General features: G+C 46.7%; 2 protein-coding genes across 2 annotated transcripts; one reads left to right on the forward strand and one right to left on the reverse strand.

The window, feature by feature from the left end:
- Positions 1 to 10841: 10841 nt before the first annotated feature.
- On the forward strand, positions 10842 to 17102 carry LOC101759588 (probable protein arginine N-methyltransferase 6.2). Its single transcript, XM_004982716.3, has 13 exons — positions 10842 to 11103; positions 11564 to 11629; positions 11765 to 11833; positions 12980 to 13015; positions 13627 to 13692; positions 13904 to 13972; positions 14070 to 14147; positions 14239 to 14317; positions 14404 to 14498; positions 14685 to 14769; positions 16109 to 16302; positions 16418 to 16536; positions 16631 to 17102. Exons 1-13 carry the CDS (start codon positions 10891 to 10893, stop codon positions 16671 to 16673), a joined length of 1212 nt encoding a protein of 403 aa, XP_004982773.1. The 5' UTR covers positions 10842 to 10890; the 3' UTR covers positions 16674 to 17102.
- An 899-nt stretch (positions 17103 to 18001) lies between these two features.
- On the reverse strand, positions 18002 to 19196 carry LOC111255938 (protein ALP1-like). Its single transcript, XM_022823592.1, has 2 exons — positions 18583 to 19196; positions 18002 to 18495 (listed from the first exon to the last, which is right to left on the reverse strand). Exons 1-2 carry the CDS (start codon positions 19109 to 19111, stop codon positions 18038 to 18040), a joined length of 987 nt encoding a protein of 328 aa, XP_022679327.1. The 5' UTR covers positions 19112 to 19196; the 3' UTR covers positions 18002 to 18037.
- Between the last annotated feature and the right edge of the window lie 5054 nt (positions 19197 to 24250).

Below are 24250 nucleotides of genomic sequence, written 5' to 3' on the forward strand. Positions count from 1 at the left end.
ACTATAAAGTTTATAATACAGAAGAAGTTCATATAGAAGGTGATCCCACTTCATATGAGGAAGCCATGAAAAGTATTCACTCATTAAAGTGGCTGGAGGCCATGGAATATGAGATGAAATCGATGAGTTCCAACAAAGTTTGGGAACTTGAAGAAATTACTAAAGGAGCCAAAACAGTAGGCTGTAAATGGGTCTACAAGACTAAACGTGACTTCAAAGGGAATATAGAAAGATATAAGGCGAGACTTATGGCAAAAGGCTTTACACAAAGAGAGGGAATAGATTACAATGAGACTTTTTCTCCTGTCTCATGTAAAGACTCCTTCAGAATCATAATGGCACTGGTTGCACATTTTGACTTAGAGTTACATCAGATGGATGTAAAGACGGCATTTCTAAATGGGGATTTAGAAGAAAATGTCTACATGAAACAACCTAAGGGTTTTATCATGGAAGGCAAAGAGAATATGGGATGTCGTCTAAAGAAATCCATTTACGGATTAAAGCAAGCTTCTAGACAGTGGTATCTAAAGTTTAATGATATAATCAAGAAATTTGGGTTTCAAGAGAATATAGAGGACAATTGTGTCTATGCAAAGTTCAAAAATAGGAAATATATTTTCCTTATTCTGTATGTGGATGATATCCTACTTGCGAGCAGTGATATCAGTCTACTGCAAGAGACAAAGAAGTTTTTGTCCTCAAACTTCGATATGAAGGATCTCGGTGAAGCATCATATGTTTTGGGTATAGAAATTCACCGAGATAGAAAGAATGGGGTTCTTGGATTATCGCAAAGGGCATATTTAGAAAAGATTCTAAAGAAGTATAATATGCATGTGAGTAAGGCCACACCTGCTCCCATAGTCAAGGGCGACAGTTTTGGAAATTTTCAATGTCCTAGGAACCAGTACGAGATCGATCAAATGAAAGCGGTTCCATATGCTTCAGCTGTCGGAAGCTTACAGTATGCTCAAGTGTGCACTCGCCCTGACTTAGCTTTTGTCATCGGGGTTCTTGGTAGATATCAAAGTAATCCAGGTGTAGAACACTGGAAGATGGTAAAGAAAGCATTGCGCTACGCGCAAGGCACAAAAGAACTCATGCTTACATATAAGAGATCTGATTCCCTAGAGATAAAAGGGTATTCAGATGCAGATTTTGCGGGAGACAAAAATGATAGAAAATCCACGTCTGGATACGTGTTCACTCTCGCAGGAGGAGCTATCTCGTGGAGAAGCTCAAAACAGAAAGTAACCGCGTCATCAACGATGCATGCAGAATTCATAGCATGTCATGAGGCCACAGGGCAGGCGATGTGGCTAAAGAAATTTATACTCGGATTGAGAGTGGTTGACTGTATTCACAGACCACTAAAGATGTACTGCGACAATGAGCCAGCAGTATTCTATGCTCACAACAACAAATCAAGCAATGCTTCCAAAACCATTGAGATAAAGTTTTATGTTGTGAAAGACAGAATCCAGGATCGCACTATAAGTCTCGAGCATATAAGAACAAAAGATATGCTTGCGGATCCGCTCACGAAAGGCTTACCACCCAATGTGTTCAGAGAACACTTAGCCGGCATGGGTTTAAGGGAAAGCCTATGATTCCTGGATTGTAAAAGGCTCAAAAGAAACAGAATTGTTTCAAAATAGAGAGGTGTGTTGTAGCTGTTGATTCTATCGACGATTAAGCTGTGACGATAAGGTATGCTCTACATATTTATCTACAATGAAACGAATAAAAACGAAAAGTGTAAAGTTAAAAGTAAATGATGAGATCAAGGGGGAGAATGTACTAGCCTATCAGCATATGGAAGCCGGAACGGGAGACCGGAGACGGATTGGTCCCCCGGTCTGCACGTGTGCAGTTGCCGGGCTCCCAGTTCGTATCTCACTTCCAGGAGAAATTGGAGGACAAACAGCGTCGGATTCACAGACAGGCTAAAGCTGCGCATTGCTCCTTGCAGTTCCATCCGAGGGTTTAGTTTGAAATAAAACTAATTAGCATCATGTAGCATTTTTATCCGTTAATAAGTTTCGCATGCCCAAAAACATGTCGGCGCTGCTGGCGTCCAGCAGCGCCATCGGACACTCCGTTGTAACATCAATATACAACATCTGCAACATTAAAAATATATAGTTGCAACATTGAAAAAAATAAATATATGTCATTCACTTCTGGAATAGAAAATTCCCGTCGCAACATGAACACTATGTTTCATGCAATATTCACTGTTAAACATGCAAAAACAACAGTTGCAATATCGAGGCTTAACTATTGCAACATATGTTGGAGTGTCCGATTTTTCTTCCCCGTCCGGATGCTTGTGTCTTAGTATTACCGAAAACATATGCGTAAATAGTCATCGAGTTAGAACTCATTTGAACAATCCATATACTCCCTCTGTTACAAATCGTAGGTCATTGAATCTAGAAAAATCAAAACGATTTATAATTTGAAATAGAGGGAGTAGTGTATTTTAAATTGACCACCATCTACTCATTTTCTTCCGTTGCTCCCGGCCTAGCCACAAAGAAGGGCTCCGATGGCACCGTTTCCTTCTCGTGCCAGTTCTTGCATTGGCAATTGGCATCTTTCTCCACCAGATCCATCTTGACGAGGGAGTTGAAATAATTATAAAGCCATGCTGCAGGCAGACAAGTAACGGTACTCCTTGCTCGTCGAGACTGCCCGCAGTTTCCTAAATGCAGCATAGCTGTAACCTATGCTATATATCCTTTTTCCATTCAAGATTTTCTAGCCGCTTGATTTTCCTTCGTGCTCGGTGCTCACCGATGCGCCTCCGTTTGTCACCCACCCGCCCGCCCCCATCCCGGTTCTGCGCAGCTGCTAAGACGCGCCACTCCATGACGCCATTCCCTGCCCCCGCCATTCACTCCCACGCACCACCTGCTCTCGTGAACGCCCATCCGTGTGGCATGGCTCCCGCTCGCGCCTAGCTAGCTCCGACGGGTGCCCTGTCCGCCGTCAACCGTACCCCTCCGCCCCTAGCAGCCACCGGTAGGACTGCCACACTCCCCGACCATGCTAGCCTGGTGGGCGCCTGTTTCCCGTGCGTGACAGAAGGAAGGAAGAAAGAGATAGGAAGGAGAAGAAGAAGAAAAGAAATTGTTCCACTAACAAATGGGGTTCATAGGTGAGATAAAATAGAAAGGGGAAAGGGGAAAGGGATCTGCTGCAGCACTTGTCCTCAAAATTGTGAAATTGTGAAAGGGGGTTTTCCTATAAGTGGGGAAGATGAATATATTGGAGTTGATATTATTATATAGTATATGCCACAACTTGTTCCCTGTATGCTGGCTTGCAGCATGCGACGGCCTTATAACTACTTCAACTCTCTCCTCAGCCATCTCCTAAAGAGTCCAGTGCGAGCTAACTCCAATGCCTGGACGCAATAGCAATAGTGGAAATGACAACAGAGTAGGTGAAATGCGGTTCCCTCCTCCTTCATCCTATTCATCCACTAGGATCCAACCCTCTCACATCCTTTAAATCCAATATCCACTGTTTTTGATGTTATCCTAAACGCTAAATGCTAAGCAGTCATTCACCTACCGTTTAGCTTTTTATTTGGACATCGGTGTTATTCTACCGGCTTGTTGTTGTATTCCTTGTCCTTTGTCCCGCAGCTGCATGCATGTGGTGGAATCCATGTAGCAAGTGTGCGATCCCCTTGCTAAACATCGGTGGAGCTACCGACGGCTGGTGCGCAGGGGCTTTCGCCATGGATCTAGCTGGAGGCACGGGGCTTGCGTCCACCATGTCCGGTCTCCACATGCCTCTCGTCAAGGCAGTTACAGCCACCGCAGGCCACAGCCCGCCGGGGCGTGAGATAGAAGGTGCTGGCACCGGACCCGATGTGGTGTGGGTGCGCGTGCAGGAATTGAGGCTGGCACGTGGACAGCTGCCTGCACTCTAGGAAGTGGTGTGGGGGAGGTCTCCACGCCTCTGTGCCCTAGCCTCCAGTCTTACTGTACCATGTCTAGCTGCTCTCCGCCGGCCCCTTGGTTTCCGCATGTGAAGCGGTGGGTGCGGACGACGGAAAGGATGGTGAACCACGATTTTTTTTGGATGAATAAGGTTTCTTTTCTTGAAAAATAGAGATGGGTGAGGATAGGACCGCGGGTTGATCCAAGAAAAAAGTGAGAGACTCATTTTATAAAATTACATGACGGGAAGGACAGAAGAAATATTTCTGACTTTAATACTAGGACTAGGATAGAGATTCGCTCGTGCTCGAGTATTGTCCATGTCAAATGAAAATGAAGGAAACTGCATCTCAAAATTATTCGTCACATTATTCGAATGACGGACAAGTCGACAATGAATTACGTAGTGTCGAATGACGGACAAGTCGACAATGAATTACGTAGTGAGCTATGGGCCCATCATCAGCTAAGGTGTCAACTACGCTATTAGGCTAAACCACCTAAGGGGAACTTAGGATTTGACCGGCTAAACCGAATAATGACATGGATTAACCAAGCTTTCTTGGAACAAAGCGGGAACGAACTTCATTCCTTCGGTATGCTTCCCTAGATGGTAAATCGTCTCCAATTCCGCTGTCTTGGGGTTGTAGTAACCCAACGTCCTTCCCGTGCTGAGCAAGATTCTCCCATCCTTGGGATCTACGGCTAGCGGCATCGTCGTCTCCGGTGAGTACTCTGGCGAGAACCTCTCAAGTTGTATATCGTACTTGGCCGACCACATTCCAGTGTCTTCCATCGCCCATATCCTGATGATGCCCACGGTCCGGTTCGAGCATATCACGCAGACCATCTCTTCTAGCTCATTTATGGACATGTGTTCACCGCTGTCACGGCCACACGGTGGGCCTTTCAAGACCTCAAATTTACGCTTGCTAACATCGAGCTCGATCATTTCAAGTCCTGAAGAACTTTGCCCAAGTTCCGTCTCCACCATCCAATAAAGTTTGCCGTTCACATGGGCGGGAAGCATATTGGCTATCGGTCTTGGAGGAGGGTCTACCTCGTCCCAGATTATGTCTTCGAGGTACTTCATGTGGCACACCATTTTGTAGTCTCGCGTTGTCAGATTTTTCTCCGTGTATGCCAATCGAACCAAGACATGCCTTGATGACTCTTGCTCGTACCCTAGGCCCAGACGACCAGTGAACATTGCGGCATCTACACTGCGGTTGACGTCCAAATATTGAGAATCGAGGCAGTCGCATGAGAAGGAAAGTCCTTTACAGTGCCTAATGTCGTCGTCAGGTGGTAGGGCCTTGAAATAACGTGTGGCTGGATTGCACACAAAATCGGAGTAGGCCAAGCTCAATAGATTGAGCCCATGGCAAGGTTTGGAACAAATGATTGTACAGCGAGAGTCTACTAGGGGCGGCATTATTCCTGGTGAGTCGATGTATTTTCCCACAGGCTCGAAAGCGTAGGGCATACCAGCATCACTGAAGAACACCATCTGTAGGCTTTTGCCGCTCGGGTTTGCGCGGCGTAGATGCGCCGCCACGAAGTGTTCGCTCTTGATGATGGCACGCCAGCCCCTGCACACTTGATTCAGGCTCCACACATCATCTGCAAGTGCGGGGAGCCGCGAGAGGACCTCCGACCAAGCCCGCATCCACGGCGACGCGAAGGCTGTGTTCTCGCTCAAGGTGCCCACTCGTGCAAGGCTTTCCTCAAAGAAACCCATGGAGGGGCGTCGGCCGCGGCCGCCGATGGCCAATGTGAATGCAAGCTTGGTTGTGCCATTGTTAGGGTCAACGATGAACACGTTGCAATGTTCTGTGCCAAACACAATCTTCCTCTGGTTGCTACCATCGTAGTACATGTCTAGTGGCGCGATCCAAGATGACTTCAGCATTACTTGACGCTCAACTTGTTCAGGCGCGTCCCCGCAGTCAATGCAACAGAGCCTCTCCCACTTTGCAGCTGCCGTGTAGTCTTTTAGCAGCCATACGTCGACGATGTGTTTACACTCACGATAACTCCTCCATTGTTCCTCAACGATGCTGTAAATGCATAAACTGCCTCCCAGCTCCGTCAGCTGGAAGTTGGACCAGCGTTGCAGCACCGGAGGGGGATCCAACGTGCCAAAGGTCTCATCTTCGACGTTGAATACGGTGATCCCACCGCACTGGTCGAGGAAGTGAAGGTTGCCGTCGCAGAACACGCCGAGTTGCCGATAATTCTCCCGAGGATGGCACGGGGGCGGTTCCGTGGCGGCAGGCCTCCAGTACGCGGACTCGTTGAGCGTGAAAACCTCACAGATCGTGGCAGGCTTAGCTCCATACCCGTCGAAAATGCTGCCCCAGGGGCCATTATATAGCCGCACTACCTTGTGGCGCTGGGTGGCCGGGCAGTAGCACAGGCCGTAGGACACGAACAGACAGCGCGCCCTGAGGGGTTCCTTGTCGGGCAGGGTCAGGATCTCACCGGTGGAAGGGTTCCACACGTGGTGCGTGCAGTGTTCGGTGTTCTTGAGGAGGACGAGGCCGCGGCAGGACTTGGAGACCGGGAAGGTTGAGCCCTGCGGCAGGCGACGGGGGCTCATGATCGTTTCGGCCGGGCCGCCGGCGCCTGTGCAGGGATGCCAAGCGTAGAAGGGCTCCTGAACCCCCGGCGGCCTGACGAAGAGCCGGCGGTCGCCGCTGTTCCGCTGGTAGTGGGTGTCCTGGAACGCGCGTGACGAGATCACGGCGTCGAAGGACCGGGACACGCATCGGAACCGGCAGAGCGATCTGGCCGGCAGGCGGGAGAGGATGTCTTCGACGATTTCCTCCGGCAGTGGACAGCCGCCTGAGGCGCCCTCGACCTTGATCCTCTTAGAGATATCCGCGGCGTCCATGGTGAACGTTCGTGTGTACGTCTTGGCTAAATTAACCGGTGCTACGTCTGGATGTAATGCTAGTGCGGCTCGACCTGTCGACTTTATACAAGCAAGGATTAGTCGTAACGGAATCGAACTCAGGTTTCGTTGTCCGAGCACGAGTCAGTTCCGAATTTTGGAGAAACGCCCCGGCCGTGCGATCCCATGCACCTCCCGGCTTTCCGCCCGTCGCTCGTATACGGGCAAATGTACGAAAACAAGTTCAAAAATTTAAGGACATGTTTGGAACGAAAGAATTGAAAATAGAGGAATAGAACAAAATATAGAAATTGGATGAAGGTGTAGTAGCAAAACAGAGCATTGGAAAAATGCATGAATTGACAGAAAGATGTGTTTGGAACATAGGAAACTTCAGTAACGTGAATAAGAAACACAGGCAAGCGATAAAACATATTAGCTTTTAATGGCATATTAGTTAACATTATTATTTTAACCAGCTGCACGTAGATGGTCTGGTTTGCCATCTTGTGTGAGCCTACGGTTCATGAGTTTTTTTTTTTTACATAGCACTGTATCTTTATCCTTCGTTGTTCATCCAGTCATTCTCATCTCGTAGCTCTATCCCATTGTTCCCTCATCTCTCTCCTCTCGCTAAAGCTATGGACTATATATGGAGACCGGAGCTAGCTAGCTAGGGAGGTTACGCTCGAGGCTAGGGAGCCACGGTGGCCGGTTGCTCCACAAAGCTGCGCATGCTGGTGCCATGCCATGGCGGGCAGACGGGCTGCTTGCGAGATTCTGTTGGTGGGAGGACGGTGGCACCAACGCCGGCGACCCGATTCGCAGGAACGGGATGAGCTACGGCAGTGCGACGCTGAGTACTAAAACGGGCAGGTACGAACGGAATAAAAACAGTAAACAGTGGATAATGAGCAGTAAAACTAGCTAATTTTTACGGGAGAAAGTAGCTAGAGTTTCATTATACTACTATGATACACATACAGCGTCAAAAAGCAATCAAGACCCTCCGCTCATAAAGCCTCTACCATAGGAAGGGTAGTTCTGCACCTCTGATGATACAGGCACGCCTGAGGGTCCCGTCCATCCTCATGTGGTACAGGTCCGTATGCCGTCTCGGAGGCGTCAAGCCCTCCAGGTCCTCCAATGAAGTGAAGGTGCGAAATAGGAAGATATCCCTGGGAAAGCTCCGGTCGTCCTCCTCTTCCTCGACCTGGACTAGTAGCTGTCTCGTCAAGGCCCATCGTGATTCTGGTTCGTGCGTGCCCGTGTCCCTCGGACGGCGAAGCGGGCGAAGAGCAAGCCCCCCCTCCTCCCGGGCCTTGCAGGTACAGAATCGTCTGAGGTGACTCATCACCAGCTCCCGCGGCAGGCAGTAGGCGCACAAAATCATGGAGCAGCACGAGGTTGCCCAGTCTGCTGGATCTCCGCACCGGATGCATGCCGGGTGCGGGTGGTAGTCCTCATATGGACGTGGCGGTAGCAGCAGCCGGTGAACCGCGGCCCTGATACAAGCTGCAACCATATACTTCCATCAAATGAAATCGACCCGTACGTGCAAGAATCCACTAAGTTGGAGTTTGATACGAAGTGTTAACTTTAGCAGGATTACATCGGATGTTCGGATGCTAATTAGAAGAACTAAACATGAGCTAATTATAAAACTAATTGTACAGATGGAGTCTAATTCGCGAGACGAATCTATTAAGGCTAATTAATCCATCATTAGCAAATGGTTACTGTAGCTCCACATTATCAAATCATGGACCAATTAGGCTTGATAGATTCGTCTCGCGAATTAGACTCCATTTGTGTAATTAGTTTGGTAATTAGATTATATTTAATACTCCTAATCAGTATCCAAACATCCGATGTGACAGATGCTAAAGTTTAGCACGGTGTTCCCCAACACCCCTAACTTCTTTCAATCCAACAGTATTTGAAGTTAATTAATAAAGGTTTTCGGTGCTGCCAACTTACCGCGGTTGGTTTGGTGCCTGTTGAGCGTGTTAAGGCGGGGGCGGCCGTCGATCTCCTCCCCGAACCTTGCGACCCGGTGGCCTTCGGCAGGAGGCTGCTCGTGTGCAACGCTGATTAGCCCAGCCCGGTGCCCCGCCATGTAGGAGTGGTACCTTCGTCGTAGGTGCACGACCGCAAACTCCACCGGAGGCCCCACCGCTTCCTCATCGTAGCCGGCCGTGAAGTAGCCAGTGCATGAGATGCACGGCTCATTGATGTCGGCCCACAAACTGTCCTGCCCATCGGCCGAAGTCGACGGCCCAAATAGGGCCTGCCTGAGACTACGGGCAAACTCGTGGAAGCTCACGATGGGCTGGACTCCCAAGCGCGGCGGTACGACCACCAGTACCTCATGCGCTTCTGGGTCTGGAAGGAAAAGAAACAGCAATTCTTATTGCAGTGCTCCCTCAATTTATTTTACAATATGAAACACCTATGCATTTCAAGACTTAAACCTCATAGTTTTTCCAATTGACCAATAGTTATCTAACAGGTTGGATTTAAATATCAAAATACTCTCTTATGCTTATAATTCTATTGCTATAAATATTATAGTTGTATGACAAATTATGGGCCAAAGACTCATTTTACGAACCATGCCTAGATTATACAATGTAACCCTCAGATCATGGTAATCCTATGAGCTCTTCAGGAGTTACTTAAATCTGTCATTTTACCAAACTACCCGTTTTATTTAAGTGAAACAAACAGAGCCTAAAATCTAAATCATGGTAAGCACAACCCACTCGTCAGTGTACACAGCTGCTATTGCCAACCCAACCCAGCAGCTCTGGAGTCGTTTAAGACCAAATTTCCCAATCATCTGGAGCGCATGCTTCGTTACTCGGGAGGGAGGAGGAGCTGGGGGATCGGACCGGCACTAACCTGGGTCGTGAACGGAGACGATCCCGCCGCACCTGGCGGCGTTGATTGCCGTCGGCAGCGCTGGCTGCGTGATCGCGCACCCGCCCTGCCGTTGCTGCTCCGGCGCCGATGGTTGTCCCCCGTCCCCCCCGCTGCTGCTACCGTCTGCTTAAGGAAGAAAAACGTCAGAAAGTTACAACCACCAAAATAAAGAAACATGTTCTGCTCTCTGCACGAGCTAAAGAATCAAGAACGCCTACTCGATTTTCCTACTCACCTGCGCGGAGCATGATGGAGTCATGATGATACGCGCCTCCGATCAATTCCTTCTGTTCCCCATCTCTCCACCTCTTCAGGTTCGAGGCACCTGCAAACGCAAGCAAGGATTGAAATCAAGAACTCTATGCATCAAGAACGAACAATCGCATCGGTATTCAGAACTCCGCAAGGAACCAAGAACAATCGACAACAAGAAGAAGAGATTCTTGGGGGAATCGAAAACAGGACAAAACTCAAGGGAAATCAAGAACACCAGTAAACAAGATATCGATGCTTCTTGACGCGGCGTCGACATCCCTACCGCTCAGGGCCGCAAGAAGCCAAGAAACCCGGCAACCGAACCCTTCTTCGGCACTCACCTCCGCGCACCAAGGCAGCATCCATGCAGGAGAAGACCTCGGGCTTGGCGTCAGAAGCCCGGCATTTCTTTGTCGCCGCGCCTTGCTGCTCCGCCTCATCGCCTTTCCGCTTATTGGTGGGTTCCTCCATGGCGAGAGCGCCTTTCCTGAGTCCGAACTCCGAAGGACGGTGGCAAACTACCGGTCGAGCGCGTTCTTGTTCAAAGGAAGGAACCTACGGGAGAGAAGGATTTTGAGGGGGAGGGGCGGAGCGCAGAGGAAGACGATGATTGATATATAACGGCCGGCACCGGCAGGCTCTCGGCTTGCCGCTTCCTCCTCTGCGTTTGATTTCCAGAGGCAAAAGCTTCCTCTTGGAGAGGAAGGGTCTACGTGGGCCTAACCATTACGACGGGCTCTTGGAAGCCCATAGGCCTTGGCGCAGATGGGTGGGCTCAACCCACGGACACACCCAGTGTCCAGTCAGTCAGTACCGTCGCGACGCCGCACAACTCTGAAACACCTTTCCCCCCTCATGTTCGGCGGCGGTGCTGACGGCAACGGCCACCTGCCGCGGCCGCGCAGGCCCCGGCGCGGCGGAGTAGGCGGCGGCGGCGGCATGCGGCCTCTGCAGGGACAGTTGGCTTCGGGGGTGCAATCGCATCCCGCCGCCCCGCCGTGCACCGACTACGATGTGGCCTACTTCAAGGCCTACTCCCACATCGGCGTGCACGAGGAGATGCTCAAGGTTCTACACCGCACTCTGTACCCTCGTTTTTAGCTTCGTCCTGGTGGGCAATTGGGCGGATGTGTTGCCTGATGCGTCGGTGGGGTTAGGGTTCTGTTTCGTTTAGCACGTGCGACAATTGTGGATCGGAATTCGTGGGATCGTCATCGGTGAACTAATGGTGATGTGAGCTTAATGAGTATAACATTGACTGTAGCTAGTATTTCTGGCGTTGAATGTAACTTTTGCTATGCTTATCTTTCATATAAAGACTAATGTGAAATGTTGCTTCTCCAGTTCTCCTTACCCATACTCAGTCTCTGTGTTCCTCTTTGTGATTTACGTTGTATTGGTGATTTAAAATGTCTATAGATTATTCAGTTCTGAAAAAAAATGGCATACAGAGATGGAAACATACGCTAATGGTGTATGTCATCATTTTTTCTAATTTAGTACTGATTTTTTAGGTTGATGATTGCAGGATCATGTGAGAACTATTACTTATAGAAATGCTATTATGCATCACCAAGATCTAATTTCAGGCAAGGTAAGAGTATTCTAGGAATTTATATGTTTTCTGGGCCAAATGATACTCTTGGCTCAATACTGTATGTGATATAGGCATATAGCTATATGTCCCGTTCATTAACTCTTGTGTATCTGTTTAAATGGTAATTTTCAGGTTGTTTTGGATGTGGGCTGTGGCACTGGCGTTCTTTCTATATTTTGTGCTAAAGCTGGCGCCAGTCGGGTAATTTGATATTAGTTATTAACTGGGCACTTATGTATTGCTGATGGTATTTGCAATCAGGATAACTCATGGGCTTTCTTTGTATCTCTAGTTACTCTATAGTTGTTTGTTGCATCCCTTGTATCTGTTGCTTTTGCGCCTGCACCATCCCATCCATGTAAAACTTCATTCCTTAAGAATCACTACCTTGGTGAATTGATATATTTTTTTGGATAGTGGTGCAATGATACTTAGTAGGTAGGTATTGGTCATCTGTATGATATTGAATTGGATCCAGTTATTTGTGTCATTACTCTTTATTTGAAAACCATATGCCTAAGAATTCAAGATTATAGTTCTTGATGTCACATTACGTTAGCACTCTCTGTATCACTGACAGGTGGGATGAGCCGCATCTCAGTAGGAGAATCCAGTGGCAAAGACAGTATTTTCCCTTATATACCATCACATATCACTAGGAAGTGTTATAAGTCCCAGATATGTCATCGCCTGTGTCTGAAATATGATCCCTGGGTTCACATGTCATTGATCCGAATCGATGGCATATCCTAGATTGGCAGAGTTCCAGTGGCATATAAGGAAATGTCCTGAAATTATTATTATTTTATTCAACAGGGCAAAATTGTTGTTGCTTTCCACTGCTACTGTTTCGGGAAACAAAACATCCTCCGTATACTTAGTGTTCTGTCAAGTCCTGTCACTTTGTTTTATGGCAATTAAATTTGTTGAACTTTGACATAATTTACTTCATTCTTGAATGACCTGCGAGAGCAACAGTTAGATATTTGGCTTGAGAAATTGTGATTTTTCTCATTTCAGTAAGATATAAAGTTGTTTGAATGTATTGATCATTTGGCCTGTACAAGAGCATCTTTAGTACTAGATACATACCAATACTAGCAGCATTCATCTTTACTCTTTTTGTTTGTTGATGAAGCTTTCTATTTGTTGCATTGAAATTTGGTCCTTCTTTTTTTAAGAACACATGTAGTAGTTTGTAGTGTAATGCGGGTTCTTTTTTGCTTGTGCGGCGTAAATTGTTCTTCAGTTGTTTAAATGTGGTACTTTATTTCCTAATATAGATTTTTTTCTAGTTTTTTATTCATTTATAATTCATCTCCTTGACTAAGTTTATTATGTTGTCAGGTTTACGCCGTCGATGCTAGTGATATTGCAATACAGGTAGACTTCTCGCCCCATCCCCCCTCTTTTCCTTTCAGTTGAGATTGCCAATCTCCTATCGTACTTTGCTGAGATAGAGTAATTTTTTGCTGCACAGATATATTAATTTACGTTGTCAAATTGGAGAATAAACCTTGTATTGGAAAGGTCCATCCTCCCAGCCCTCCTTTGTGCCTACATAACAACTTATAACTAAAAATATCAGTGCTTATGGTAGCTGCTTTTAAGCATTTCATGTTGGTCCCAGTAGGAAGAGTGCCATCCAAGGATGCGCCACCCTTCCGATATTTTCAGTGAAGTACACATGGAGAACCGAGCAATAGCCTGGTTGATAGAACCTCCAGTTGAGAGTCCCTCCCATGTGGGCTCAAATTGGGGTGCTTGCAGGTCACCTGAGTACCTCCCTAAAGGGTTCTATACTGTCCTGTCTTAAGGCAGCCAGGGGACATCTTCTCCCCATGGTCGATTGTATTTTTCAATACAATTTTTGTCCTTATCCTTAAAAATGCCATTTCCATTTCTGCTGATACCTGTCTGTAGTTTTACTTTTCTGGATTTTGGTATTAGCTTCTATAAATTATATTGTTAATTCTTAATTTCTTTTAAACTAGGCTATGGAGATTGTGAGAGAGAATGAGTTATCTGATAAAGTAGTGGTTTTGCATGGCCGAATTGAGGTATTTATTTCTATCTAAACTTAGCTATTTTGTCTCAATTTGCGTATACCCAGACCTTTATTGTACCTTAAATGTAAAGTTTGAATTTTCTCATGCTTCTGAGATCATAGCCATAAACTACTCTGAGCTTTTCATTTGTCATTATCTTTAAAATTTACTTCGAGGCCTTCAATGTGTTACACAATATGAATATTTGAATATTCAATTCCAGGATGTAATTATTGAAGAAAAAGTTGATGTAATCATATCTGAATGGATGGGATACATGCTTCTATATGAGGTATCTTTCAATATCCGTATAGTCTGGACAACGGGGCTAATTCCGTGGTCACTTTACGCTGGTATGTCGAGTTTTCAATCTAGTCTTGTTGGTGCAGAGTATGCTGGGAAGTGTAATTTTTGCTAGGGATAAATGGCTTAAGCCAGGAGGTCTTATTCTTCCATCACATGCATCGGTATGGATTCAAGACAATTATCTAGCAACTGTGTAGTTGAAGTTGGCCTGAACAATTTTAGCTGACATGCAAGACATATTTTTTGTTGAAGCTTTATATGGCACCTATAACAAATTCTCAGCGATATCAGGATGGCGTTTACTTCTGGCGGGATGTATATGGTATAAAAAGTGAGTTGCATTGTCACATTCTCTCTCAAGTTATATAACTGTTTAACTATGCGAACTTTACTTCTTTTTTCTTTACTTGTTTTCAGTGTCCTCTATGATGCCTCTTGCAAAACAATGTGCATTCATGGAGCCATCCGTTGAGACAATTAGTGGAGAGAATGTATTGACGTGGCCAACAGTGGTGAGTCCCAATTATACATTTTTCTAGCAGATGTGTGTATCCTTATCTGCTTGCCTTACACTTTATGAACAGATCACTCTTACACCTCAGCATATAATACGTGTTGATTTAATCCTGCCTTTAATTGCTCTCCTAGTGTAAAATGAGCTTATCTTTTTGTCTGAAGTACTTGGGTTCCTGGAGCAGGTGTCACAAGTGGACTGTTATACCATACAAGCTCAGGAACTTGAAACCATTACCGCTGCATTTAAATTTACATCAATGTTGCAAGGTAAGCTGTACTAGTTCCTTCTTTTATAAATGGGAAAAAGACAAAAGGGTCCATGACTTTAGATTTAACAACTATTTGTCTTGGCTGATGATTTGACCAATAAATTCCACCAAATGATATGTCAATTTGTCATAAATCCATAACCATACTTTGTGCCTATATGAGAGGTTTGAGGTTTTTTTGTGCTCCCGTTGAAACGTACTACTTATATAAGCCAATGCGATATCTTCATTGTAACTACTCATAAGGCTAATGAGTGAAGCGTAACTTGGATTCTTACAATCAGGATTTTATTTATGGTTTACAACAGCAAGGTTATAATGCTTAGCAGCGTCAGCCTTTTGGTAGCCAGCTGGTCACATGAGCCTACATTAATAGATTGTTTGGCTGATTCTAGTCAATTTTGGTCAAAGCAGTCCTTTTTCCTTGCTTCTGAGTGGATTGATTAAATGTACTCCCTCTGATCCATTTTATAAGAGGTAGTTTGAATAAGCAAAGGAAATAACTAGACTGCCCCTCTATCAAGTTCTTTGATGGTTTAATAAATTAATAATGCTTGTGATAGAATGGAATAAAGAAGGGCAATTGAGAGAAACTAGCATTGGTCCATGTTTGTGCCTTATATTGTATTGACACTAAATCAACCTATGATTTACAGCTACAGCCTACCATGGATATAATCGACCTGGTTTGAGGACTCCCTCCGTTTCAAAATTTAAGATGTTAATCTTCTATACCTTTGACCAAGTTGTAGAAAAAAGCACCAACATCGACAACATCAAATTAGTTCCATTAAATCCACCATGAAATATGCAGTGATAGTGCATTTATTTCTATTATGGATGCTAATATATCTTTCTATAAACTTGGTCAAAGTTAGAGAAGTTTGACTTAAAACAAAACATCTTACAATTTGAAATGGATGTACTAAAGTGGCTGATTAACTATTGGCCTGCCAGATTCTCCCATGGTTACAGGGATACAATATTCACATTTTTACACGTTAGTTTGATACATTGTGATGTTTGCTCTGATATATGTATAATTAAGTCTCATATATCACATGTTACCTCCTCAAGGGAACAAGCACACTTTTGCTACCCTGTCATGATCTAAAGTCTAAACCACCATCTAGAGTTTTATTGTTTGGTTGGTCTTTTTCTGATGTCAGCTGCTTTCCTAAATCAATCTGTCCGTTACATTACCTTTATCCTTTTAGCGAATGGTCATTGGAAGTTTTGTTGATTTTGTGTAGTTGATAATTGTCAAAATTGTGTTTCTTTCATGTGTAGGAAAGTGTGCTAATCTTACTCTCCATTCTTGTTTACTGCCTCTTTAGCTCCGTTACATGGTTTTGCATTTTGGTTCGATGTTGAGTTCAACGGACCAGTTCGTCAGAAATCCAGGAAGCAAGCAAACCAATCCTTGGGTGGGAACACCCAAAATGCTAGCCCGAGCAGTAAAAAGAAAAAACCAGATGTCTCCGTTGTTCTCTCAACTGCACCAGAGGATGCCCCTACCCACTGGCAGCAGGTGATGTTTTCTGCAGTGACAGCCTTTTCTGTTTCAGTATATATTTATATGGTTGGTTTTAATATTTCCAAAGGACCGCAATGTTCACCATAGACTGCTATTTTGTTTTGGGCAGACCCTGTTGTACTTATTTGAACCTATAGAATTGAACAAAGACCAGAACATTGAAGGTTCTGTTACCATATCTCAGAGCCAGCAACATGCTCGCTTCCTTAACATCTGTCTGAAATACTTGTGAGTCTTACTGCTGTGCTAGTCAGTTTTCTCATGTCTTCTTCTGTTACTCGGAAGCTTGATATAACTCTGAATTCTGCACGTGTTTTTGCAGTACTGGTGATCAATGGTACGTGAAAGAATCTGTGATGCGATAACGCGGGGGAAGCTTATTAGATTCCAATCTATTGTTGCGCGTCATGAGCACCTCGCTGCTGGTCATTGCAATTTTGGAGCACTCTGACTTGTGGCGGGGCATCTTGATCGCTGATAGATCGGAATGGAGTGCCATTTGGTGTTATGATTTTGTAGGAAACGTCTGTTGATTGATATGAAACATCCCTGGCGCCAAACTCTAGTAGTCATTTCTTTTTACCCGATTGATTGACGAACGAAACATTAGGGAAGCTACATGTTAACGAGAGTAGTACAGGACTACAGGTCCCCTCCTGTTGTTTTGACATTTTAGTTTTTGTATCATTTTATTTGCTAGCGCTTCGTTGTTTGTAAGAAGTTAAGAACTGTGTCAAGACTTTTTGTGATTCTCCATAGGCTAATAAAAAATCGAGTCGAGAGGGAAAGAAACACTCGAGTGTCATTTAGCAATTCCCATTTGTTTTGTCTGGGCTGGAGCAGGAGAGGAGGTCCCTGGGCTGGGCCGCTGGGGCAGCTGAGGCACAGCCGCAAAGCGGCACCGGGCACTAAGGCATGGGCACACGGACAGTGGAGGGAGCGATTGATAGCCGGGAGACTGCGACTGCGAGAGGGCCAAAAAGAGGTAGGAGGGGATAGCCGTAGAGTAGAGGCGGCTGCCTCTGACGGGACACTGCCTCGGGACAAGGCGCATTGCAGCCGTCAGGGAGGCGATTGGCGACTGAGGCCAATTCACGAGAGTTTCGTGGTATTAATTTTGCTGACGTGGCAAGTTAATTAATAGATGGAGTTCCATCAAATAATAGAGGAGTTTTATCTTATGATACTAAGGGCCTGTTTGGATAGCAAGTGCTAAACTTTAGCACAGTGCTAAAGTTTAGCACCCTGAAATGGAGTGCTAAACTTTAGCATCTTGGACTGTTTGGATGGTGTGCTAAACTTTAGCACCTTTGATGGCAAATGACAACAGTGCCCCTCATTTATTATGTCATCCTACCCCTCCGCTGCTGGTGCTACTTGGCGCCAAGTTCTACCTGCTGGTGCGCTACTTCTTTTTTGTTGGCGCCAAGTTGTACCTGCTGGTGCGCTCCTTTTTTTTAGCGCCAAGTTGTAGCTGTTGCTGCGCTACTGTTTTTTTGGCGCCAAGGGTACTGTGCTGGTGCCCTTTTATTTTTTTGAGCTGTGGCTGTGCAGCGCTGCTCTTGGTACCTTTGCTCTTGCCTGTGGAACGCGGTGACCCATTTTTTCTTGCCGGTTTCATTCGCAAACAGTGAAGTATACATTCAAATTTATTTTCATCGTTCAATGAGTAGCAGTGCATTGTCAATGTCATTACAACACAACCATACAAATAAACTACACAAACAAACTACGATTTATTATACAAACCATTAGCTATTTCGTCACGAAATTCATTCATATTACGGTCTTCGTCCCCTGCTTGGGTATTCGTCGCATGTTCTTCAGGGTTTGATGGATCGGCCATAGGAATAAAATTTTCGTCACGATCGCACATATCAAAGGCCGTATCAGCGATAGCATTCTCTCGAATAAAATTGTGAATTGCCATGCATGCTACTATTATTTTGCTTTGCTTCTGAATTGGAAAATTTGGTATGCCTAACAAAATCCTCCACTTCATCTTCAAAACTCCAAAGGACCTCTCGATAACATTTCTAAGCGACGAATGTGCGTAATTAAATGTCTCTTTCATACCTTTTGGCATTGGGCCACTTCGAAATTCCGGGAGATGGTACTTTGTACCCCTGTATGGTGCGAGGTAACCCGGACGGTTAGGATACCCTGAGTCTACCAAGTAAAACTTGCCTACAAATCAAGATAACTTTGTCAGGTACATGAACTCGTGTCCATATTAGTACAAATGAACAGATTACCGTATACGAAGTTGTTTACCTGGAGGAGGATGTGGAAACTTGTCACCATATTTGTTCACGGCATCATTAAACACCCGCATATCATGTACCGATCCTGGCCACCCACTAACAACAAATGTGAACCTCATGTCGAAGTCACAAATAACCAGCACATTCTGTGTGGTATATCCATGTCTTCCCGTATACTGAACCACCTTATCACTTGGCACCACAACCGGTACATGTGTCCTATCTATAGCTCCTATACAGTTGTTGAAGTACGGAGCAAACCGAGGATTTTGCAATCTTCTGCGCACGTTCTTAAATTCAGGATCCTTCGGACTAATAATTTGTACCGCTAGCTTAAGAACACTGGACAAAACATTATCGAATGTGCGGCTTATTGTTTCCAAAGACCGCACAAACCGATCCTCAACATGTCTAAGTGACTGGGGCGATCCAATTATCCAGAGGAACATTTCTATACCCGATACAGTGGCTACCCTCCTTGGAGCTTTGTGCATGAAAGTGTCATAGTACGTACCAATCATGAGTGCCGTCTGCAGCATTTCGTGATTCCTCTTACGATTAATGATAGCCAAATTCAGGACAGTTTGAGCCTCAATTGCAAGCTCCTCATCAGAATCACTTGAAAAATAGTCAACCCCATCCTAATTCAGCAAAAACAAGTCAGTAGCAATTATTAATGAAACCTAACAGCCACACATTATATTAATTCAACTTGACATGTCCAAACAGCCATACATAGGACCATATCAACCAAAACAGTAGCAATTATTAAAGGAAATTAACAGCCACAAATTGATTCAAATAGGACCATAACAACTCAACCAGCCACATATAAGTTCAAACATAAAAATTCAAATCAGCCACTTGTAGGTTCAAACATAAAAGTGCAAGCAGCCACATAACAGTTCACTCATAATGCTGCAAACAACCACATAAGTTCAAACATAAAAATGCAAACAGCCACATAGCAGTCCTAACATAACATTAATAACTAGACAATATTATGGTTCTGGCACCATCTCTTCAAGTATGTCATCCTTGCTTCAGCAGAAGGTAGCTGACAGAAGAATTCCTTGTAATATGGGTCTCTACAGATCTCGTTGCATGCATAGAATTCCTTGCTGTCAAGGGATGCCCCACATTCTAGAGCCAACTGCTGGCAAATCTTAACATCCTCTGCCACTGTCACCTTGGGCGTCCTATGCCTCCTCTCACTGATAGATTGATTCAGACTCTCCACACTCTTCAATACCATATGTGTGGCATCATCAGATGCAGACATCTTAGCAACTAGGCTATTCATCATCTTAACTATTGGGCTCTTGGACCTCTTTCCAGGACTGGTGGCAGTGGACCTGGTGCTTGTGCTTGACCTTTTCTTGCTGTTAGAGCTCATTGGGCTGTAATCAAGGTCATAAAAAGACCCATCCTGTTCTTCATCCTGACAGTCTGCATCTTTCCCATCTTCTTCCTCTTCCTGTTCAACTCCAGCCACAAATGAGGTCGACCCATCGACTACAACATCTTGGAATATTTCCTCAAGCTAATCAAGGTAGACAGGAGCCCCATATTGTAGTTTAGCACAGTGTGGTTTGCCCTTCAAATCAATTGCAATTTCACATTAGACAAGTGCAAACAGCCACACATTCTAAAATTGTAACTGCATGGAAATTAATCCTATGCATCTTACCTTGAGATTTTCGTCCCACCACCATTTTGGGGCAGCCACAGTACCATCAGGATGCTTGCCAAGCCCAGTCTCCTTTTGCAGTGCTTTCCAAAATCCTAACATAGATTTCAGCTGATATATTCGGTGCCTCAACTGGGATTTTTGTCATGCCTCAATCCAGTAGCAATACAATATTTGTCTGCAATTATCTTATATCCTCTTCCAGACATGGTACCTTTGTGGCAGTTTCCACATCTAACTTGCTCTACGCACAAATCACACAACAAAGCAGTATTTCTTTCTGTCCATTGAGCTTTGTCACTTTTCCTCTAGTAAGAACAGGCAAGACACATTCTCAAATCAGCACTGGAACTAAAACAGGCACACATTGCACAATTGGTAGGACTCTGACTGAAATACTAGTAATTATGCAACAATCTACCTCATCGACATTAACCAAACCATGCAATCGATCTCAGGCAAAGCTACCACATCGAATTTAACCAACCTATGCAATTCAACTCAAGGCAAAGATCCTATACCTCAAAATTGTGTAACAATCAAGAACAGCAAAGTTGCATCAGAATACCTTAGAGCCGGGGAAGATAACTTCAACAAGATCTGCAGCATCGGCGCCGTTTTGATCATCAATGTCAACTACATTATCTGCATCAACGGCCGCTGCTTCACCACCACTAGTTCGTGGACGACATCCGCGGCCACCGCCACGACCTCCGCTGCCGGCACCAACTTCAGGCAATGCACCACATGAGAACAGAGAGCGTTGCACGCCCTCCACCCCCATTGCTGCCACCGCCGCCTCTGCTCCCACCGCCTCCTCTTCCGCCGCCGCTTCCTCTGCTGGCGCCGGCACATCTGCTGGCGCCGGCCCCTCTGCTGCCGCCAGCAGATTTGCTGCCGCCGCCTACTCTGCTACGACCACCACCTCGTCCTCCAGCACGAGACACGCGTAAGCCGAGGGTACGGCTTTCGCGGCCCCGGGGTACTCCGTCACCACGAAGGAAATCGGAGTAGGAGTGGATGTCGGGGAACTCCTCCGCCTGAGAGTTGAGGTCCAGGGCCTCCATGCCTTCACGGGGAGCTCGGGGATACTCCGACTGCGACAAGAAATCGAAGCCGCCGGGGGGGGGGGGAATTGTGGATCTGGCTAGGGGAATAACTCCTGCAACCCGTCGTCGCCATGCCCGTCCATGACCACCGGGTGAAGATTGGGGGCATGGTGGCGGACGCCTGGGGCCGAGGAGGTCGTGGATCTAGGGGGTGGCGTGGGGAGCAGATGAAGGCGCGGCGGGAGGGGATGGTCTGCGGGTGGGGATGGCGGCGGAAGGGGAGAAGGGGCTGGAGGAGAAGGCGCACGAAGGGAACGACGGGCGGGAGGTGAAGGCGTCGGCAGTGGACGACGGGCGGGAGGGGAGGACCGGCGGGAGTGAGAGGATGACCGGCGGGAGTGATTGGTGGCGCGACGCGGACGACCGGAGCGAGGGAGGGCCGGCAGGAGATCCTGACTGCGGCGGGACGGGGGTGGGCGGCAGGACAGGGATGGCGGCGGGATGGATGGCCGCCGGGAGGAGATGGCGGAGGGAGATCTAGCGGCGGGAGGGGGGGCTGCAGGAGGGGGATGCGGGAGGGTGGCTGCGGGAGAGGGAGAGAGAGGGGGAAGCGGGCGGGCCTGCGGGAGATGGAGAGAGAGGAGGATGCGGGAGGGGCAGCAGGGGTAAAGGTGGATCTGGGACCACTTTTAGCACAGTTTAGCACCTTGTAGCACCCCTTGGGTGTGCTAAAGAAAATGGGGGTGCTAAACTTTAGCACACCCCTTTTAGCACTCCTGTTTGGGAGCTCAAGTGCTAAAATGTGCTAAAAGGTGGGTGCACCCCCTTCCAAACACCCCCTAAGGCAATAAAATAGAAAACAAATGTCCGTTCAGCACCCGATGTTGGAACTTTGTCGGCATTTCTTGGGATCACGCAATCAGATTCTTTGACTTAATCCAAAAGGCTAGGATGGAATGTCAGCATCAATTCTTCATGGAAGTCTTCGCTCTTTCAGCATGGAAAATATGGAAACAACGAAATGCACAGATCTTCAGAGGAAGTCAGGCCTCTTTGAGTCTTGGAAAAGCTGCTTTGTACAGACAGTAAAGCTTCACGTGCAGAGATTAAAACCCCCTCTTAGTCACAGTGTTTCTGTTTGGCTAAACAGCCTAATATGAATTTTCTCTTTCTAGTTTTTTTAACCTCTGTTTTTTTTATCTATATAATAAATACCACACTAGGGGTTTCCCCTACTGTATTTCGCTCAAAAAAATAAAATAAAGTAGAAAACATAACCTGCACTTTCTGGAGGTATAGATCTCTAGAATCAGCATACCATACACCAACTTTGCTAAAACAAAGTAGAAGGGGCAGTAATCTGTTAGACTGACAAAGTTATAAAACTATTCCTAGCTAACAGTACATGTATCAAGACAGTTGAACCAATGGCAAGAACAGTGCAATACCCATATATGCCAAGGTTAATTGTTAACTCTGAACATTACTAAACAAATTAAAGACCTCTTTGTTGAACTCTGTCAGTTGGAACTAAGAAAATCTTGGAGTACAGGAAGCTTGAAGATACAAGGGTTCAACCAAGACCAGGCAACTTTGTTGTACTATAACAGCTTGGTCTACCCATGGGAACCACAAAACCAAGAGTTGAAGATCACGCTCCTCTGATGAACAAGGTTGAGGGGGTGTTTGGGAGGGGGGTGCTAAATTTTAGCACCCCCATTTTAGTCACTTTTAGCCTCTCCTCCTCCTAAACACCTAGGCTAAAATGGAGGGGCTAAATTTTAGCCCCCCATAATCCATTAGCCTCTCAAGAGGTGCTAAAATGGACTAAAAGTGCTAAAAGTGGTCCCCCTCCTCCAAAATTCCTCCCCTTGCCCCTCTCTCTCTCTCCTCCCTCACTCCTCCAGTCCTCCCACTTGCTCATCGTCACCCGCTTGGGCCCGGGTTGGACCGCGCCACCGTGCCGCCGGCCTCGCCCCGCCTCCGCCTCCGCCCGCCGCCGCCGCCGCCCGGCCCCGCCCGCCACCGCCGCCTCCGGCCGCCTCCGGCCGGCCCCATCACCTCCGCGCCAACCCCCGCCTCCTCCAGCCGGATCCGGCGGTGGCCATGCCGGCACTGGCCATGGTGCCGCCGCCCGCGGCCACGGCGACCGGCGCCTCACCGGAGGGCAAGCAGCAGGCCGGTGCCCTTCTGCGACCCGGGGAGCGCTTCGGCTTCGGCGGACTGGTGCAGCGAGGCGGCGGCAGCGGCGTCGGTGGGGACCGCCAGAGCTGTCCGCCTCGCCACCGCCGCTGCAGCCGGATCCGCGTCGCGCCGGCTCATGCCCTGCCCTGCCGCCGCGTTCCGCCGCCTCCTCGACGCGCTGGCCGGCGCCGCTGCTGCCGGCCGCTTGCGCCCCGCGACCGCCCGAGAAGCCCCTGCTGAACACCAGCTGAGAGGAAAATGGTGGGAGGGGCAGCACAGCAGGGGCATAAGGGACATTTTACAGAAGAGGTGCTAAACTTTAGCCCTCTTCCCAAACACCCAATGTACTAAAGTTTAGCCCTTTCATTTGAGAGGGCTAAAGTTTAGCCAGGGCTAAATTTTAGCCCCTTCCTCCCAAACAGGGCCTGAGAGAAGAATCACTGCAACAGCTACTTGGCTCTCAATGGCAGGAAGGCTCACTCTAGTGAACTCTGTAATTACGCCCTTGCTAACATACCCAATGTGTACACTTAAGTTACATGCAGCAGTTATTGATAGCTTTGACTGAGCAAGAAAGCATTATTTATGGAAGGGTACTGATATTAATGCCAAGGAAAACCACTAGTAGCCTGGACAAAAGTTTCAACACCAAAGAATAAGAGAGGGCTAGGAGTCATAGACCTAAAGAAGCAAAATGAAGCCTTGCTAATGAAGCATCTCCATAAGTTCTACGATAAAATGGGTTCAGTTAATCT

Source organism: Setaria italica, chromosome IX (assembly GCF_000263155.2).
Source record: "Setaria italica strain Yugu1 chromosome IX, Setaria_italica_v2.0, whole genome shotgun sequence".
Classification (NCBI taxonomy): Eukaryota; Viridiplantae; Streptophyta; class Magnoliopsida; order Poales; family Poaceae; genus Setaria; species Setaria italica.

Coding starts and splice junctions, on each gene's coding strand:
- LOC101759588 (XM_004982716.3), top strand. CDS start 10,891: ATGTTCGGCGGCGGTGCTGACGGCAACGGCCACCTGCCGCGGCCGCGC. Junction 11,834..12,979: donor CTAAAGCTGGCGCCAGTCGG/GTAATTTGATAT, acceptor TTATGTTGTCAG/GTTTACGCCGTCGATGCTAG. Junction 14,770..16,108: donor ATTTACATCAATGTTGCAAG/GTAAGCTGTACT, acceptor CTGCCTCTTTAG/CTCCGTTACATGGTTTTGCA.
- LOC111255938 (XM_022823592.1), bottom strand. CDS start 19,111: ATGCTGCAGACGGCACTCATGATTGGTACGTACTATGACACTTTCATG. Junction 18,496..18,582: donor GTTTCCACATCCTCCTCCAG/GTAAACAACTTC, acceptor CTTGATTTGTAG/GCAAGTTTTACTTGGTAGAC.